At 42.4% G+C, this 19,727-nt stretch overlaps 1 protein-coding gene across 1 annotated transcript; it reads left to right on the top strand.

Moving 5' to 3' along the window:
• Window positions 1-837: 837 nt before the first annotated feature.
• Window positions 838-5,487, top strand: CLDN34 (claudin 34; the record flags this gene model as incomplete). Its single annotated transcript, XM_060293119.1, has 2 exons — window positions 838-944; window positions 4,920-5,487. Coding segments are annotated over exons 1-2 (675 nt in total), but the record flags the coding sequence as incomplete, so codon positions are not given.
• Between the last annotated feature and the right edge of the window lie 14,240 nt (window positions 5,488-19,727).

The following is a 19,727-nucleotide window of genomic DNA, read 5'->3' as shown; positions in this document are numbered from 1 at the left end:
ATCACTTGGGGGAATTGGCTTTGCTATTCTGTTTCCTAATCTGAAAGGAGATGCCCAAGGCCTTTCCTGTGGGCACACACATCCTAAAGAGAGTGGCACAGCAGGGCTGACATAAGCCACTGTCAGTTTGGCTGACACCACCATGGATGGGGGCACGCTGGTTTTTATTTTCAAAGTTCTCTGTCTCCCCATTGCATCCATTGCAGATTCTCTGACAGCATCCCTCACTCCAGCGACAGCCACCTGAGATCACATTCTTCCATCCTCCATCTCCTCCACGGAATGTCTTTGCTTTGCCTTATTCAGTAGTTCTCACACCCTAGTTGCACACTGGAGCCACCCTGGAGCTTTTAAAATGTCTGTTCCCTTGTCAACTTACCCCAAGCAACTGATGCAGTCCATAGTCTTGGAAAGGTACTTGCTGTGGCCAGAGTTGAGAAGTGCTTCCCCAATTTCTTCGTCTTCTTGGTTGCCCTTCCTTTTCTACGTGACTGTGCTTTCTCTCACATTACCCCTAAGTGGAGTTAAGACAATGGAATCTGAGGCTAGATGTCTTTCTGCACCACCTACTTCCTGTGTGACTTCAGGCCAGTTACACAACCTCTGTCCTGAGTGCTGCCACCTATAAAATGAGGATAAGAATACTGACTTGGTAAGGTTGTTTAGGGACTTAGATGAAGTAGATAAATAAAAATCCCATAAAAAAGTGGTTCTCAAAGTGAAACTTTTCCAGAGTGCCTACTGTTGGGGTTGGGGTCCACAAGGGCAAAACAATTTTGATGGTAAATACTAAAACGCTATGTGCCTCCTTCACTCTTACTCTCTCACAAGTGTACTATGGACTCTTCTAGAGGCTCCATGACATATGACGTCAAACAGCTGAATGCAGACGTGACTCCAGCTGCACTTTATTTTCAGCCTGACACTAAAGAAATTCACAGAACGTTATAAACAATGACCTCTAAATTTTGTTCTGGAAAATAATTACTTTTCATATAAATCCTTATGTTAATATATACTACTTTATTATATGAATTAATAATTTAAAATTTCTCACTTTTAATCTCTAATATGGTAAATATTGAAAGATGCAAACTGTATAAACAAAAACTCTTTGAGGTTCTCAATAATTTAATCTTTATTTTTCTTATTGTGGTAAATATATATAACATAAAATTGACCGTGTAACCATTTTTAACTGTATGACTCAGTGACATTAACTATCTTTTTATTATTGTGCAACTATTGCCACAATCCAAAATCCCCCTCCCCTTCCTGCTTCTCATTTAATGACTTCCTTACGCTCTTCCAGGAATTACCAGTTGACTGCTCACCTTCTCCCTCAGAGGCATTGTGACTTTCTTCTGTTCTGTTTGTCTCCCTGTTTTCAATTAACTGATTGCTTAACTTTTAAGAGTAATAGTTGTTTCAGGCAAAAGATTATAACTGTGGGAAAGGGGATGTTGTATGTGATGGGAATGCTGTCCCTCCAGCCTGTACTTCCCAGAGGCAGGAAATTTTAATCATGCTGTGCTCCCAGAAATTATCTTCATTATGCAAATATTTTTGAGTATTGATATATATTCTATTTATACATATATAAACATGAATATATACTTTTCTTAATTTTCACAGAAATAGGAACATATCTATACAAACTTTTCTGCAACTTAAATTTCTACTTTGCAAGGTATTTTGAATAGCTTTCCTTATAAGTACACAGTTCTCTCTCTCCCTTTCTCTCTCATGGAAACCACATGTGAATATTGAATAAATAGTGATGAAGGACCTACTGTGAAAAGGGCACTGCCCTTCTATTCCATACCCCGATTCCACTCAGAGACTGTCTTCAACGGTTTTAGGTGCTGTACTTATAGAAGTTTCTATGCATGTTCACACAGATATGGAAAAAGATAGGAGCATCTTTTCATATTTACACAAAGAAGACTTTGAAATACACTTTGTTACCACCAGTGATGGATTTTTCTAACTCAGTGTATGTACTCTGTGTGTATCTCCTCATCTCTAACCTGGATCATGAAGCTGCCTCACGGCTCTGGTCCCACTGTTGCCACTACAGGTGATTCTCGGCCATACTGCCTGCAACCCTGGAAAGCAGAAGTACTCCATCTCTTCTGTGCATGGGTCTCTTTAACTTCTAGTGAAGCCTATGGATCCCTTTCCAGAAAAGATAGTTTAAAATGCATTTTTTAAATGCCCAGGATTTAAATATTTGGAAATAGTTATCAAAACTGCTTTTAACATGTGCAGGTGTCATAATTAATATCACCACTTTTAATGCGTGTCTTCAGTCTTCCCTTCCTTCCAGCCCAGCTTGCATTCTGAGGTGCATTCCCACAACCACTCCCTTGCAAACTGCCCTCACCCTTCCCCTACTCTCCCTCCCTCTGAGAAGACCACCAAACCTGGCTACACATGTCATGTAAGTTCTTATCCCCCTGGGTTTTTCATCAAGAGGACTAGGGCCGGAATGCAAAGCTGTTCTGAATAATCTGCTGATTTGAATTGAGGACAAGGTGACTTCTCTGCTGGCACCAAAGGACTGCTTCAGGGGGAGCCTATGACTTTAACTTATTCATTAACTTTCATGTCATTCAAAGCATTAGTCTCATGAATGTACCATGCATGGTGTGTGGACTTGAATTGTCCTGGTGCAGCTAAGTGAGCCAACTTCTAAGTCTAAAAGCTGAGGCAGCATGCTGTCTCCTTAACATACTTGAATGTCCCTGTTTAACATGTTCAATTACCTTGAACATTTAAATTCTTATCTCAGCCCACATGCTGCAGCAACTAGTAGTCAGTTAAACTCATTCAACCCAACTGTTTGATTACTTCTGATGTGCCATTTAAATTATTTCTTCAAAATAATATGTTGAGGATTACTGGCCAAAAAGAACAATCTTTATAAATACAGCATTTGCCAGGAGTGCTCTGGCCATGAGAGGGGATCACTTACATCACTCTGGCAAAATCCCTCACCCTGTTCCTCTCTCCCACCTGGGATCTTCACCACAATAAAGTCGGGGCCCCTCAATATCCTCCATGAACTGGCTTTACTCTCTGCTCCTGCCTCACCCCTTATTCACTTCTATGCTGATATGGCTGTATGTGCCCCATACATTTTTTTCTCCAATTAAAGGAATATAGTTTTACCTTAAAATATAACAAAAATCACTAGTAATTCCAATAGTCAGATGCATCTCATTTTGTAACTTTCCAGCACGTTTCATCATGGGCAAAAAATAAGATCATACCCACATACTTAGTTTTGTTATCTGCATTTTAAATTCGACCCTCCATGGACATTTGCCTTCTACTTTTATATGTGCTAAATATTGTGGTGAATGCATAACTTTAATACCCATTAGTTATTATAGTGTGTTTATGTACCAGAATTATGTACCAGAATTCTCCATTGCTACACAACTCCAATGAGGTCATTTTTATTCTTATTTTTAAAAATCCTGCTCATGACAGAAATATCTGAAAATATTGAATAACTAGACCCCATTAAAAGAAATTACAATGTGAGGTCACAAACACAGTGAGTGAAAGAAGCCAGTCACAAAGAACAGCTACTGCATAATTCCAATTTTGAAAAACAGGCAGATTTGAACAAATGTTTGTGTGTGGGGGTGCATTCTGACGTGAAAAACTATAAGGACAGATAAGGAAGTGGTGATAATGTATATCTTCAACTGAGCAGTGGCTGTGTGGGTATGTGCTCCTGGATAATTAATTGAGTGCTACACTTAGATTATGCACACTTTCCTATATGAATCTGATTGTTCACAATACAAACAGCTTTCAAAGCTCATAACCCCTCTAACTCAGTTAAAAATATCTCTTAGTAACTCATCATATAGACTTCCAGTTTTATTCATATCCCTGATTATATTATACATACTAATTTGTAACACGCTGTTAGTACTTGATATATTGTGACCATCTTCCGCCTCTGGTCACATTTTGATTGAATGGCAACTAGAACGGCCATAATCAAAAAGACTAAACACACCAAAATGTTGGAGAAGATAGAAACTGTAACCTTCACACATTGCGGGTGGGGATGTAAAATGCTGCAGCCACATGGGGAAACAGTTTAGAACTTTCTAAAAAGGTAAACATACATTTGCAGTATGACCCACTAATCCCAGTCCTGGGTATCTACATGAGAGAAATGAGAACATATACCCATACCGAGTCTTCTATAGAAATGTTTATAGCAGCATTATTCATAAGAGCCAAAACTTGGAACCAATTAATATGTCTAAATACAGATGAATGAATAAACGAACTGTGGTACATCAACACACATGAATAAATGCTACTGTGCAATCAAAGCTGCCTGGTACTCATACATGCTGCAATATGGAGGTAACTTAAAAAGAGTCATACACAAAGTATCACACCTCATACGAGTCCAGTTATACTTTGAATGTTGGCACATATCTCCCTTGTATAGAACTGGCATTCATTATTTAACCAAGCCCTCTTTTTGGACTTGAAGTTGTTTCCCTTTTTTCAATTTTACAGACATGGCTGTGCTGACCATCTTTGTGACTGAATGTTTATGGCCAAGCTTATCTACAATTTTGGACAAAAACCCAGCAGTGGAACTGCCTGTTTGAAGGTTTGTGTATTTTGAACCTTTCAATAAATATTGCCAAACGCCCATCACAAATTTGGCCGGGTCTCCGCTCCCACCAGCATAGCGTGAGGGTCAAATGTTTCTGGTCTGATATAATAGGACTTGCCTTTCAAACACAGCACTGCTCATCAACATGGTGCAAATGTTGGGGAGTAGGGTGGTCCGGGAGTGGGATGGAAATGGACAGGTGAATGTGTTGTTCCAGCCCTAAATTTCCACTTTCATGGTGCCCTGTATTTGTTTGCAGTTCCCTTGGGTACACGGCCACCATACCGTTATTCATCAATAGTGCCAATCACCAAGTAGTAGGTTTTGTAGTTGCAACTATCAGATGGATCCTTGGCACCACTGCCATGAGCCTGGTGATGTGGCTAGTATGGTATATGGACAAAACCTCGCTCTTCCCCTCTGATCTAGCCTGCGTGGGAATGTGGAGAGTCTGCGTTTTCCTTCACACCAACAAAATCAGCAGAGTCACCACATGTCACCATTACAGCTACCATGATAATTACCTACCTCTGGGTATGTGTGTCGTGCAAAACCTCCTGCTGGTCGCCAGCATTCTAGGGCTCTGGGAGAAAGCCTCCATTATCTTTCCACTTAGGAATGTGTACATGGGAATTCTTCAGACGAATGCCTCCTGCAATCCATTTGTCACTTCAGGAATTCTCAACATAGCTGCTGGTCTCTGTATCTCGATTGGCGTCTTCTGGAATTACCACTCTGTGATGAATGAAGAGCATATTGCCTTCCCACCATCTTTCAATATGCCCTTCAAGCCAGATACTCAGCGAATTGGCAGTGCTTCTCTAGAGGTATGTTTGGCCGGCTTCATGATGTTGTTAAGTGGGTTGTTTTTCCTCTCTTACAAACTCCCCCTGGATAGCCAAGTGCGTCCTGAAGTTTCAGAAATGAAAAATTCCTGGTTCATTGACTTTGCAAATCCAAGATTACCAAGAGTTTGTAGGAAGTATTACCAGGATGCTCTATTAAATATTTCCAAGGACTCAAGATCATGGTAAATGAGTTTTGGGCAGAAAGTGGCAAACTGTTTGCTTTGGTTATATTATGAGTCTGAATTTTGTTCATTGATTCAATTAAGGAAATTTCATTTTAAAATATCTTGCCTACATGCCAGTTTTTAATTATTTTAATTATTGCCTAGTTAATAATACTATAAACCTAGTGTATGGAAATAAGAGTTTCTTAGATTCTCACATCTCTCTCTTAAACTTCTGCTAAAAACAACAGACTTATTTCCTATGGCACAGTCATTACATCTATTTATCATATAAAAATTTCCAAAATGTGCAAAAGTAGAGAAAATACTATAAGGAATTCTTCCATATCCATCACCAGATTCAAATATCAAAATTCTTCCATATTAGCTTTCTTGCCTTCTTTTAATCTTTTTCTTTTTCCAAAATATTAAGTGACATTATGTCCCCTCATCTTAACAAAAAAGACGTTTCCTTGCCTAACCATTAACCATTACCTTGCCTAACCATTAACCATTTCCTTGCCTAAAGAACGTTAACAGTTATTCCTTGCTATCATTTAATACTTAGAATTTTTAAATGCCTCAAAATAAATTCTTTGGATTTGTTTTTTCTACACAAGGTGCTCACAATGACTCTTAAGGCTAAAACTAAAGCATCTTCTCTACCACCATACCCCGTCTGCCCTTTAAAGAAAATTTAATTTTGCTAAATAAACTGAGTCAATTGGCTTGTCATGAAATGTGTTACTTCTTGAGGCTTAATTAGATTCTAGATCAGGTCTTTGTGGGAGAGTATTTCAGAAGTGGTGCCCTGTGTTTCATACTGAGTGCATTATACCAGATGGCATACAGTACTTTCCCTTTTTAATGATGCAAAGTTGATGGGTGGATCATGAGGGGAAAGCTCATACCCTCTTGTAAAGTTTACCAAACTTCCACCAAAATCTCATCATTGATGGTCCTTATTTAAATCAACTATTGCACTAAGAATTACAAGAGGTGACTTTAATGTGAACAGTCTTGCCAGATTTATTAGCTGGGATGATTTTGTAAAGAACTTTCTTTCATCAAGTATGCCTACTGGGTTACTCTAAAATTCAGCTCATACAAAAAGGTTAAGGTAATGCCTCTTTTTTCCCCCATATAATTGTTAAAGTTCTAGAGTAAGGAGGGTGAGTGCTGTAAATGTTGTATCTTTAATGTTGACCAATGTATTTTTTAAAAATTGTTTTTGCTACTCTGTTTTTCCTTTTGTTTTTGAATATCAACTCAACTTTTCAGTATAAACTCATAAGATTGCCCATGTTTTTACTATGGAAATTTTCAGTGCATTCAAAAGTTGATAGTGGAGAGGACATGTCAAGAATACATTTAACAACTACACATAGCAAATGTTAGACAAATATTGAAATTTAAACGTTAGTTTACCCTATATCTACATACTGCCCCCCTGCCACCCAATCACAGTTTTGCCCAGGTTCACAACTCTCTTGAAATCTATTCATGGATCTCATTTTCAAAATAAGTGACAGCTTCCAAAATTGATTTCTTTGTTGTTTCATGGACATGATGGAATCTTCACTTTCTCATAATTTTCAGCTTATTTTTAAAACAAATTAACTTCACTATTTAAAAACCTACCTAGAATATTAATAAGTACAGATGATAGGGACAGAGTAAAGGGACAAGGTGATTAAACAGTTAATCCCACTAGGGGATTATAAGTAAAGAAAAAAGTATGGGAGACCCTCTAAGTTAATGATCACTCAAGAAAGCAGGTTTCCTTAACCACAAAGCCAAGCAGGCTTATTATTAGCAACAAACTCATGCAATGGAAGCATGAGACATGCCCCAAAACAATAAAATAATGGTGGCTTGAGACCCACATCCTGCCCAGTGACCTCAATTAATAACCCCTATGACATGCTCTCTGCACACTTAAAAAATGATAATTTATGGACAGGTGACATTTCAAAGTGAAAGACCCTCATTGTATGGAGACCTGAAATAATTTTTCCACTGCACCATGACAGCCCCAATTTGACCATGTAGGGACAAGAAAACTCCCCTGCACAACCTGCAGGAGTAGCTGATGATGGAAGCGTGACATCTACCCAAGAATGAGGAGGAAGGTGGTCTTCTCTCCCTCCCTGCATTCCTTTGATTATAAAACTGCAGGCCTCTAAGTTCTCGGTGAGCAGCACCGTTTCATCCACCTGCTTGTGAACCTCACTAGTGTCCTATTCCGATAAATCACTTGCTATCTATCACTTTGCCTCTCATTGAATTCTTTCTTCTCTGAGACTCTCCTTTCTACTCTTTCCTCAGAGTCACCTGAAATGCGACCTAGCAGTTCCACAGATATATCCTGCTTAAAATTATTTTACTAAACAGTTATGACTGATGGTTTCTACATTTAAAATTTAAGAAAGAGGGACTTCCCTGTTGATGCAGTGGTTAAGAATCTGCCTGCCAATGCAGGGGACATGGGTTCAAGCCCTGGTCCCAGAAGATCCCATGAGCCATGGAGCAAAAAAGCCTGTACAACACAACTACTTAGCCTGCGCTCTAGAGCCCACAAGCCACAACTACTGAGCCTGTGCACCAGAATTACTGAAGCCCACACACCTAGAGCCCGTCCTCTGCAACAAGAGAAGCCACCACAGTGAGACGTCCGTGCACTGCAATGAAGAGCAGCCCCCACTCGCCACAACTAGAGAAAGCCCGCACACAGCAACGAAGACCCAATGCAACCAAAAATTAATTAATTAAAAAATTTAAAAAATAGGTGACTCTATGAAATTAATAATACTGTAAATGTGTCAAGGATTATCCATTAAAGCATGTTTCTACTTCATGTGTCTAGTGTATGACTTTCATCATTATGAGCATTCTTTTTGTTATATTACTATAGTTATTTCATTGGTTAATTCATTTATCATCAGATTAGTGGTTTATATTATAAGGTAAATTATACTTTGCCTCTACTATCTCGTCTCCAAAGGAATGAGTGTCTGGGGAGGAGAGTGGCTAGTTCAGCAGGCAATCCCTGCTGATATCTTCTGCTCTCTACGGCTGATCCTTACTATGAGCAGACGTAAACTCTCAGCCACACTGGGTGAGTCTGTTCTGCGAGTCCAATGTCCTCTCCTCAGCCTTCCACTAACACCGTGTTCCACCACCCACTGTCCGTATGCCCAGCATTCTCTGTTGCTAGGTCACGGATGCTATGACAGTGTCTCTCCTGCTGATTGTGGCACACATTTTCTTCATCTTGTCTCCTCTATCACATTTTTTTGTCCCCCCACCCGGAGGAAAGTATGTTTACTAATGGACCCTAAGAGTCCACTTTTAAGATCTATATGACTGTAGAACATGTACAGTAAACCATTTTATATTCTTATAATGGGACATTACACAGCAATTCCACATTATGAAGAATAATTAAGGAAAAAATTCCTAGTATTGCTAAATAAAAAGCTGATTTCAAAAATATGTCGTTAAAAATGTTGGAGAGGGTGTGGAGAAAAGGGAACCCTCTTGCACTGTTGGTGGGAATGTAAATTGGTGCAGCTGCTATGGAGAACAGTATGGAGGTTCCTCAGAAAACTAAAAATAGAGTTAACATATGATCCTGCAATCCCACTTCTCAACATATATCCAAAGAAAACTCTAATTCAAAAAGATACATGCACCCTGATGTTCACAGCAGCACTATTCACAATAGCCAAGATGTGGAAACTACCTAAATGTCCACTGACAGATGAATGGATAAAGAAGACATGGTACATATATACAAGGGAATACTAGAAAAGAATGAAAAATTTTAAAATGAAATAAAGAAGGAAATAATGCCATTTGCAGCAACACGGATGGACCTAGAGATGATCATAGTAAGTGAAGTAATTCAGAAAGAGAAAGACAAACACTGTATGATATCACTTATATGTGGAACCTAAAATATGGCACAAATGAACCTATGTACAAAACAGAAACAGACTCATAGACATAGAAAACAGACTTGTGATTGCCAAGGGGGAGGAGAAGAGGGAGAGAGGTAGATTGGGATTTTGGGGTAGATGCAAACTATTATATATAGGATGCACAAACAACAAAGTCCTACTGTATAGCACAGGGAACTATATCTTGTCTCCTGTGATAAACCATAATGGAAAAGAATATAAAAAAAGAATGTCTCTGTGTATAACTGAGTCACTTTGCTATACAGCAGAGACTGGCACAGCATTGTAAATCAACTCTACTTCAATAAAAACAAGAGAGACGATGATATACAGTTAGGAGTCTTGTTTCTTAAAAAAGGGGAAAAAGGAGAGATGGAGGGGAGGGATGACATATGTGAACACGTTACCCAGCATGGCAACATATCTCTCAAGAGCCTTGGCATCCTGACTTGTACAGGAAGGAAAAGAATCTCCTAGAGATGAAATGGGAGAGTGAGTATACGTTAAGGGCCTAACAGAACATCAGTTCACTTGAGGAATCCTGGTGATGCTGCTGGGGCAGCTGGCATGTCAAAGGGAGAGCTGTCAGGAGGGGACAAAGGATGTGGGGAGAGTGGGGCAGTCTCCAGAGAACTGTGGTCTGAAGCTGGCCAGGTCAGCATGGGTAGATGGGTCTTCATCAATATTAGAGGGTGGCAAACATGCATCTGGAGGGACTTTCCGGGAGGTCCAGTGGTTAAAACTCTGCACTTCCACAGCAGGGTTCACAGGTTCAATCCCTGGTCAGGGAACTAATATCCCCACATTGGTGTAACCAAAAAAAGAAAAAGTACCTGGAACACAAGTATTGATTTAATATAAATTGTTAGCTATGTTTACACACACATGTGTATTGTATACGTGTGTGTTTGCCTATTTTCTCTTATGCCAAAAGCTTATCTGGGTAAAAGTGTATACGAAAATCACATTTATAGACCAAGGTGTCATATGGAGATGACTTAGGATCCTCCACTCCACCTCAAGGGACTGCAGACCCTTAATATCCAACACCCAGAGTCCTGCATTGCTGCCCGGATTTGCCATCCTTGGAACTGTGCCTCTCAAGACATGCTGGTATTTTGAATGGCATTAAATGTTTAAACATGGGATAGAGGCAAACCAAGCACAAATATATTTGGGAAACCCAGAGCGGAAAGATAAATGGGGTTCTTTGGTGAAGGCTTTCTGGGAGTCATTCTACGCTCTGAGGGGCCCTAAAAGAGGAACACACGGCAGGGCAGCCTGTGCACCGGTTTTCGCGGAACCTTGAAAAACCGGCATCCCTCCCGGGCTGCTGCCCTCATGTCTCTGAGGTCTACTTCCTCGCTCACCTCAAGGTCGAGGGTAGTGACACTAGGCTTGCAGGTGCCCTCTCCCGGTGACCCCAACCCCACCCCTTCATCTCCAGGCCCTGGTGCATGAGAGGCTGAAGGGAGGAACCCAAAGGGTGAAGGTAGTGAAGTGAAGCTGGCGAGGTGCAAGCAATCCTCTGTTCCTTTTCCCCAGCAGGGAATTCTGGCTTCTGAGAACTGAGTGCTCAGCATTGGTGGCCTGTCCTGCAGGGCCCCGTCTGGCACCAGGGAGGGGAGGCCAGGCTGCCAACATGCACCCTTGGTGCCCGGCTGTGCTCTCTCACCCCATCACCTGTCTGCCTGCACTCACTCATCATGTCCACATCAACCACACACATGGACCAATACCAAGGGGACCATTACAGATAAGCACCCTCCTCCATACCAAGGGTTTAAATCAAGAATCTTCTGGAAATCCAGGAACTCCAGGCACTGCAGAGCAGGGCACAAAATGCCAGTGTACCTCACATTACACCAGGCAAGCCAGCACAGGGCAGCCTTCTGTTGTGAAAAACTATCAGAACTCCACTTTAAAGCTACCCTCCAGACACCACAGGTAAGCGCTAGAGGGTGAGGAGACACGGAAGGAAATCCTGCTTTAAAATTGTGGGGAAAAAACTGACCATCTTTTTGTTTTGAAAAATTTCTGACTTCCAAAAAAAAACCCATTACAAATAGCACCTCTCCACATATTCTTCACCCAAGACTTCCCAAGTGGAAACAACACCTCTCACCACAGCATGATGCTTGGAATCAAGAAATTCACATTGACCATTACTAATTATTAGAGCAATGCAAATCAAAACTACGATGAGGTACCACCTCACACGGGTCAGAATGGCCATCATTAAAATGTATACAAATAACAAATGCTGGAGAGGATGTGGAGAAAAGGGAGTCCTCCTACACTGCTGGTGGGAATATAAGTTAGTGTAGCCACTATGGAGAAGAGCATGGAGTTTCTTCAAAAAAACAGAGTTACCATATGATCCAGCAATCTCACTCCTGGGCATATATCCAGACAAAACTAAAATTTGAAAAAAATACACACACCCTAATGTTCATAGCAGCACTATTTACAGTAGCCAACACATGGAAACAACCTAAATGTCCATCAACAGAGGAGTGGATAAAGAGGATGTGGTCCATATATACAATGGAATATTACTCAGACATGAAAAAGAATGAAATAATGTCACTTGCAGCAACATGAACAGATTTAGAGATTATCACACTAAGAGAAGTAAGTCAGAGAAAGACAAATACCATATGATATCACTGATAAGTGGAATGTAAAATACAGCACAGATCAACATATCAATGAAAGAAAAACAGATTCACAGACATAGAGATCAGACTTGTTGCCAAGTGTGTGGGGAGGGAAAGATAGGGAAGTTGTGATTAGCAGATGCAAACTATTATATATAGGATGGATAAACAATAAGGTCCTACTGTAGAGCACAGGGAACTTTATTCAATATCCTGTGACAAAACATAATGGAAAAGAATATGAAACTATATATATATATATATATACACACACACACACACACACACACACACACACACACACATATATATATGTATGTATAACTGAGTCACTTTGCCATACAGAAAAAATTAACACAACATTGTAAATCAAGTATACTTCAATAAAATTAAAAACAAATTCAGGTAAACAACACGGTGACCTACGGACCTTATTCAAACCTCACCCTTCGCTGGGGTGCCATCCTATTTGTGCTGCAGAATCAGCCTAGGAACACGGGGCATCCCTGTGGTCAGGTGCCTTCATTCCCTCCAGTTTTGAGCTGCCCCTCTGGTGGTCTTTCATCACCTTGGCGGCTTTTAAGAGGACTAGTGAGTTTTATTTTTTTAAAAGCACTTCCCACACCTTAGGTTTGTCTGATGTATTTTCAGCGAGGTCACCTCAGAAGGGTGGAGGTGCCCTCCTCAGATTGCTTGATGTACAGCGTCCACGTGCCTCAGTCCCCGCGCCATCAACCATGTGGAGAACCGCTCTCCCCAGGGGTTTGGCCTGGTTGGATGTTGCTGTCTGGTATGCCTCATACTTGAATTTCATAAGCGAGTGTAAACTGGAAACAGGCTTATCTGGAGCTCCTAGAGCTGAAGCTGAAGTGTCTCATGCCAGTGTTGCCCTTCCAAGGTCAAGGATGTGGTGTGTGGGTTGCAGGGTAGGGGAGAGCCTCCAGCCACATGCTCACCAGGACTTAGGCTTGCTGAAATAAGAAAGAAGTGTTCATGGAAGCCAGTTAAATCTCTTTCCTCTCTGTCTTCCCCTCCAGCTGACTTCCTGGGCCACAGGTGGTACTGGGTCTCAGAAGAGGCATTTTGGGGATCTAGTGGAGAGGTGGTGGAGCGTGGTAACACAGGTAGGGTTTCGTGGAAAGCTTACCTGGCTCACTATGCCTAAATGAACACCTTATATCAGGAAACACACACACATGGTTCACTGTGACAAAATGCAGAACGAATACAAGCACAAACACACACACACAGCTCACTGTGACTCAATGTACAGCCTATACCAGCATACAGACAACCCCCCACACACACAGGGCTCACTGAGATTGAATGCACAGTGTATACCAACACACACACACATACACACAAACACAATAGGGCTCACTGTGACTCAGTGCACAGCCTATACCAAAACACACACACACATGCATGTCTCACTGTGACTCGATGCATAGCCTACATCAACACACACACAAAACACACACACACACCTCATTGTAATTCAATACACAGTCTACACAAGCACACAGACACACATACAAGCTCACTGTGACCCAATGCAGAGCCTATACCAACACACACACACACACAAACCCCTCAGTGTAACTTAGCACACAGTGTGTACCAGCACACACACACACACACGTGGATAAGTGTGATGCAATGCACAGCTTATACCAGCACAGAAACAGACACACACACACAGCTCACAGTGATTCAACGAACAGCCTATACCAGCACACACACAGACACACATGTCTCAATGTGAATCAATGCACAGCCCATATGATGACACACAAAAACACAGATGCACACTTACAGACGGCACCCTGGGATGCAATGTACAACATATACCAGCAGACACACACACATACATGGCTCACTGTGACTCAATGCACAGCTATATCAGCACACAAACACACACAGATACACATAGCTCAGTGAAAATCAATGCACAACCTATACTAGTACACAAACACACATACATGGCATATTGTGACTGAATGCACACTTGTAGCAGCACACAGACACACACACATGGCTCACTGTGAGTCAATGCACAGCCTATAAGAGTACATACACACACACACACGGCTTAATGTGGCTCAATGTACAGCCCATTCTAGCACATACACAAAGAGACACACAGGGATTCCATGGTGGCCAGAATTTGAGAGTCTGCGTGCCAATGCAGGGACATGGGTTTATGCCCCAGTGTGGGAAGATCCCACATGCTGCGGAGCAGCTGGGCCCATAAGCCATGACCACTGGTCCTGTGCGTCCAGAGCCTGTGCTCCACAATGGGAGAAGCCACATGGTGAGAGGCCTGCACCACATAAAAAAAAAAAAGAGACCCACAAACTTTCACACAGCTAACAGTTACTCAATGCACGGCCTGTACCAGCACACACACACACAAACATGGCTCACTGTGCCTCAATGCACATCCTATACCAGCACACAAACACACACGAGCCACTGTGATTCAATGCACTGCCTATACAAGAACACACAACACACACATACACACAAGCATGGCTCACAGTGACTCAAGGCACAGCCTATACCAGCACACACACAAACAAACACACACGAATGGCTCACTGTGACTCAATGCACACCCTATGCCAACACACAGACACACACCCACACTCACAAAAACACACAAGATACACAAGGACTCAATGCACACACAAACACGGCTCACTGTGACTCAAGGTACAGCCTATAGCAGCACACAGACATACAAACATGGCTCACTATGACTGAATGCACAACATATAAAAGCACACACACAGATGAATCAATGTGACTCAATGCTCAACATATAACTGCACACAGACAAAGACACATACACACAGGGCTCACAGTGAGTGAATGCATAGCATATACCAGCACACACACACACACACCACACTGCTCACTGTGACTGAATGCGCAGCCGATACCAGCACACACACACACACACACACACACACACAGTTAACTGTAACTAAATGCAGAACTATAACAGCATACAGACACACATACAAATCTCACTGTGTTGCACAGCCTGAAGCAGTACACACACATACACACATACACATGGCAAACTGTGACTCAATGCACAACCTATAGATGCTTGCACACACATACACAAACATGGATCAGTTTGACTCAATGCACAGCCTACATCATCACACGGACACACAGAGACACACACACACACGGCTCACTGTGACTCAATGCCCAGGTTATACAAGAACACACGACCACACACACATAGAAAAACACATGGCTCCCTATGACTCATTGCACAGCCTATAGCAGCACAAACATCCACACACACACCTGTCACTGTGACTCAATGCACATCCCGTACCAGCAAACACAATCACACACCCCAACAAATAAATGGCTCACTGTGATTTAATACAGCACCTAAGGCCACACACATATATAGACTACTCACTGTGACTGAATGCACAGCCTATAGTAGCACACACACACACACACACACACGCATCAATGTGACTCAATACATAGCCTATACCAGAACAGAGACACACAAAGACACACACACATGGCTCACAGTGTGTTAGAGCACAGCATATGCCAGCACACACACACAAGCACAAGCCTCTCTGTGACTCAATGCACAGCCAATATCCGCAAACACACACACACACACACACGGCTCAATATGACTAAATGCACAGCATGCAACAGCACACATACAGACACACGGCTCACTATGACTCAATGGACAGAGTGTAACAGTGCTCACATACACAAACACAGCTCAATGTGACTCAATGCACAGCCTATAGCAGCACACACACACACACACACACACACGGCTAACTGTAACTCAATGCAGAACTTATAACAACACACAGAGACACATACACTGCTCACTGTGAATGCATAACCTGTACCAGAACCACACACACACACACACACACACACACACACACACACATGGCTCACTGTGACTTTATGCACAGCATACACCAGCACACAGACAAAAAGGTAACACACAGACTCACGGATCAATTTGTCTCAATGCACAGCCTATATCAGCACCCAGAGACACACACAAACACAGCTCACGGTGAGTCAATGCAAAAACCATACCAGGACAGAGACACACACAAAGAGACTCACGGCTCATTGTAACTCAAATCACAGCCTATACCAGCACAAACAAACACACACATGGCTCACTGTGAGTCAATGCACATCCTATAACATACACAGAAACATGACTTAATGTGACTCAATGCACAGCCCATTGCAGCACACACACAAAGAGACACACAGGGCTTCCCTGGTGGCACAGTTGTTGTGAGTCCACTGCTGGTGCATGGGACATGGGTTTGTACCCCAGTCCGGGAGTATCCCACACGCTGTGGAGCAGCTAGGCCTGTGAGCCATGGACAGTGGGCCTGCGCATCCGGAGCCTGTGCTCTGCAACGGAAGAGGCCACAACAGTGAGAGGCACGAGTACCGCCAAAAAAACACCCCCCACACACACACACACAAAAAAAAACAGAAAGAGACCCACAAACTTTCATATGTCTAACAGTTACACAATGCACAGCCTATACCAGCACACAAACACACACACACACATACATATGGCTCACTGAGATTCAATGCACAGCCTGTACCAACACTCAAATACACACACACATATGGCTCACTGTGCCTCAATGCACACCCAATACCAGCACACAAACACACAGGGACCACTGTGATTCAATGCACAGCCTATACCAGAACACACACACACACACACACACACATATACACAAACATGTCTCACTATGACTCAAGGCACAGCCTATACCAGCACACACACACACACACACACAAATGTCTAACTGTGATAGAATGCACAGCCTATAGCAGCACACACACAGACACACATGGCTCACTATGACTGAATGCACAGCCTATAAAAGCACACACACACAGATGAATCAATGTGACTCAATGAACAGCCTATAACCACACACAGACAAAGACACATACACACAGGGCTCATAGTGAGTGAATGCACAGCTTATACAAACACACACACAACATACGGTTCACTGTGACACAATGAGCAACCTATACCAGAAAACACACACACACTCACAAGTATGGCTCAGTGTGACTCAATGCACATCCTGTTCCAGCATACAAACACACAACAACACACACACACACGGCTCACTGTGAGTGAGTGACCAGCGAATATCAGCACATGCACAGACACATATATACACATGGTTCACTGTAACTCAAAGCACAACTTATACCAACGCACATACACGGCTCACTGTGACTCAATGCACAGCCAATACCAGCACACACACACACACACACACACACGTACACACGGTTAACTGTAACTAAATGCAGAAGTATAACAGCACACAGACACACATACAACTCTCACTGTGAATGCACAGCCTGAACGAGTACACACACACACACACACACAGACACACACATGGAAAACTGTGACTCAATGCACAGATTATAGCCACACACACAAACAAATACACACACAAAAACGGATCAATTTGACTCAATGCACAGCCTATATCAGCACACAGACACACAGAGACACACACACAAATGGCTCACAGTGAGTGAATGCACAAACAATACTAGCACACAACCACACACAAACAGATGGCCTCCTCATTGTGATTCAAGGCATAGCTTATATCCGCACACACACACACACGGCTCACTGTGAGTCAATGCACAGGCAACAACAGCACACACAAACACACACACATGACTTAATGTGACTAAATGCACAGCCCATACCAGCACACACACAGACACACAACCTTTCACATGGGTCACTGTTACTCAATGCAAAGCTTATATGAGCATACAGACACATACCCACACACACAAAATCACACAAGGCTCACAAAGACTCAATGCACAGCGTATACCAGCACACACAAAAACACAGCTCATTGTGATTCAATGGAAAGCCTATACGAGCACACTCACAAACACACAAATAAAAGGCTCACTGTGACTGAATGCACAGACTATACCAGTACACACACACACACACACACACAATGTGACTCAATGAAGAGCGTATAGCAGCACAGGGACACACACAGACCCACAGACACATGGGATACAGGGTCTTAAAGTGAGCCTATAGCAGCACACAAACACACAGACACAAGAACGAATCAATGTGACACAATGCATAACCCATAGCAGCACACAGATAGACACTGACATGCACACATTGGTCAATATGACTGAATGCACAGCCTATACTAGAACACACACACAGAGCTGACTCTGACTCAATACACAACTTATACAAGATCACACACAAGTCTCACTGTAACTCAATGCACTGTCTATACCATCACACACACACACAGACACACACAAAAAGAGACCGTTAATGGTGACTCAATGCACAACATCTACCAGCACACAAAAACATATACACAAGGCTCACTGTGATTCAATGCGCAGCCTCTACCTCTACATACAAACACACACACGCACACATAAGGATCATTGTGACTCAAGGCACAGCCTATACCAGTGCAAACACACACCACAGTGTGACATAATGCTCAGCCTGTACAGCACACACACACCTCAACATGACTCAGTGCACAGCTTATTCCAGCACAAACACACACACACACGACTCATTGTGACTCAATTAACGGATTAGAGCAGCACACACGACCACACACTCAACAGAGACACACGGTCCCTGTGATTCAATCCACAGCCTGTACTAGCACACACACACACACACACACAAAATGGGATTCAGTGCACAACCCATGCCAGCACAGACAAACAAACACACACATGGCACACTGTGACACAATGCACAACCTATACCAGAACACACAAATGGCTCACTGGGACTCACTGCACAGTGTATACCAGCACACACACACACACAGAGACACTGCTCACTGTTACTCTTTTAGCACAGCCTATACAAGCACACACACACAAACACATATACATGCTCATGATGTCAAAATGCACAGCCTATACCAGCACACACACACACACACACACCAACACACACACGGCTCAGTGTGCCTCAAGGCACAGCCCATACAAACACATACACAAACACACACACATGGATCACTTTGAATCAATGCCCAGGCAATTACAGCACACACACACAGACACACACACACGCACACACACACAAGCACACACGGCTCAATATTACTCAATGCACAGCACATACCAGCACACACACAAGCACACACACACGGCTCACTGTGACTCAATTCACAGCCTATTACAGCACACAAACACACACACACACACGACTCTCTGTGACCCAATGCATAGCCTATACAAGCACACACACATAAATGGCTCAATGTGATTTAATGCATAGACTATAGCTGCACACACACACACACACAGTTCAC

The sequence above is a fragment of the Globicephala melas genome, chromosome Y, assembly GCF_963455315.2.
Source record: "Globicephala melas chromosome Y, mGloMel1.2, whole genome shotgun sequence".
Classification (NCBI taxonomy): domain Eukaryota; kingdom Metazoa; phylum Chordata; class Mammalia; order Artiodactyla; family Delphinidae; genus Globicephala; species Globicephala melas.
The sequence above is the reverse complement of the archived record's forward strand: the minus strand, read 5'-3'. Positions and strand labels throughout refer to the sequence as shown.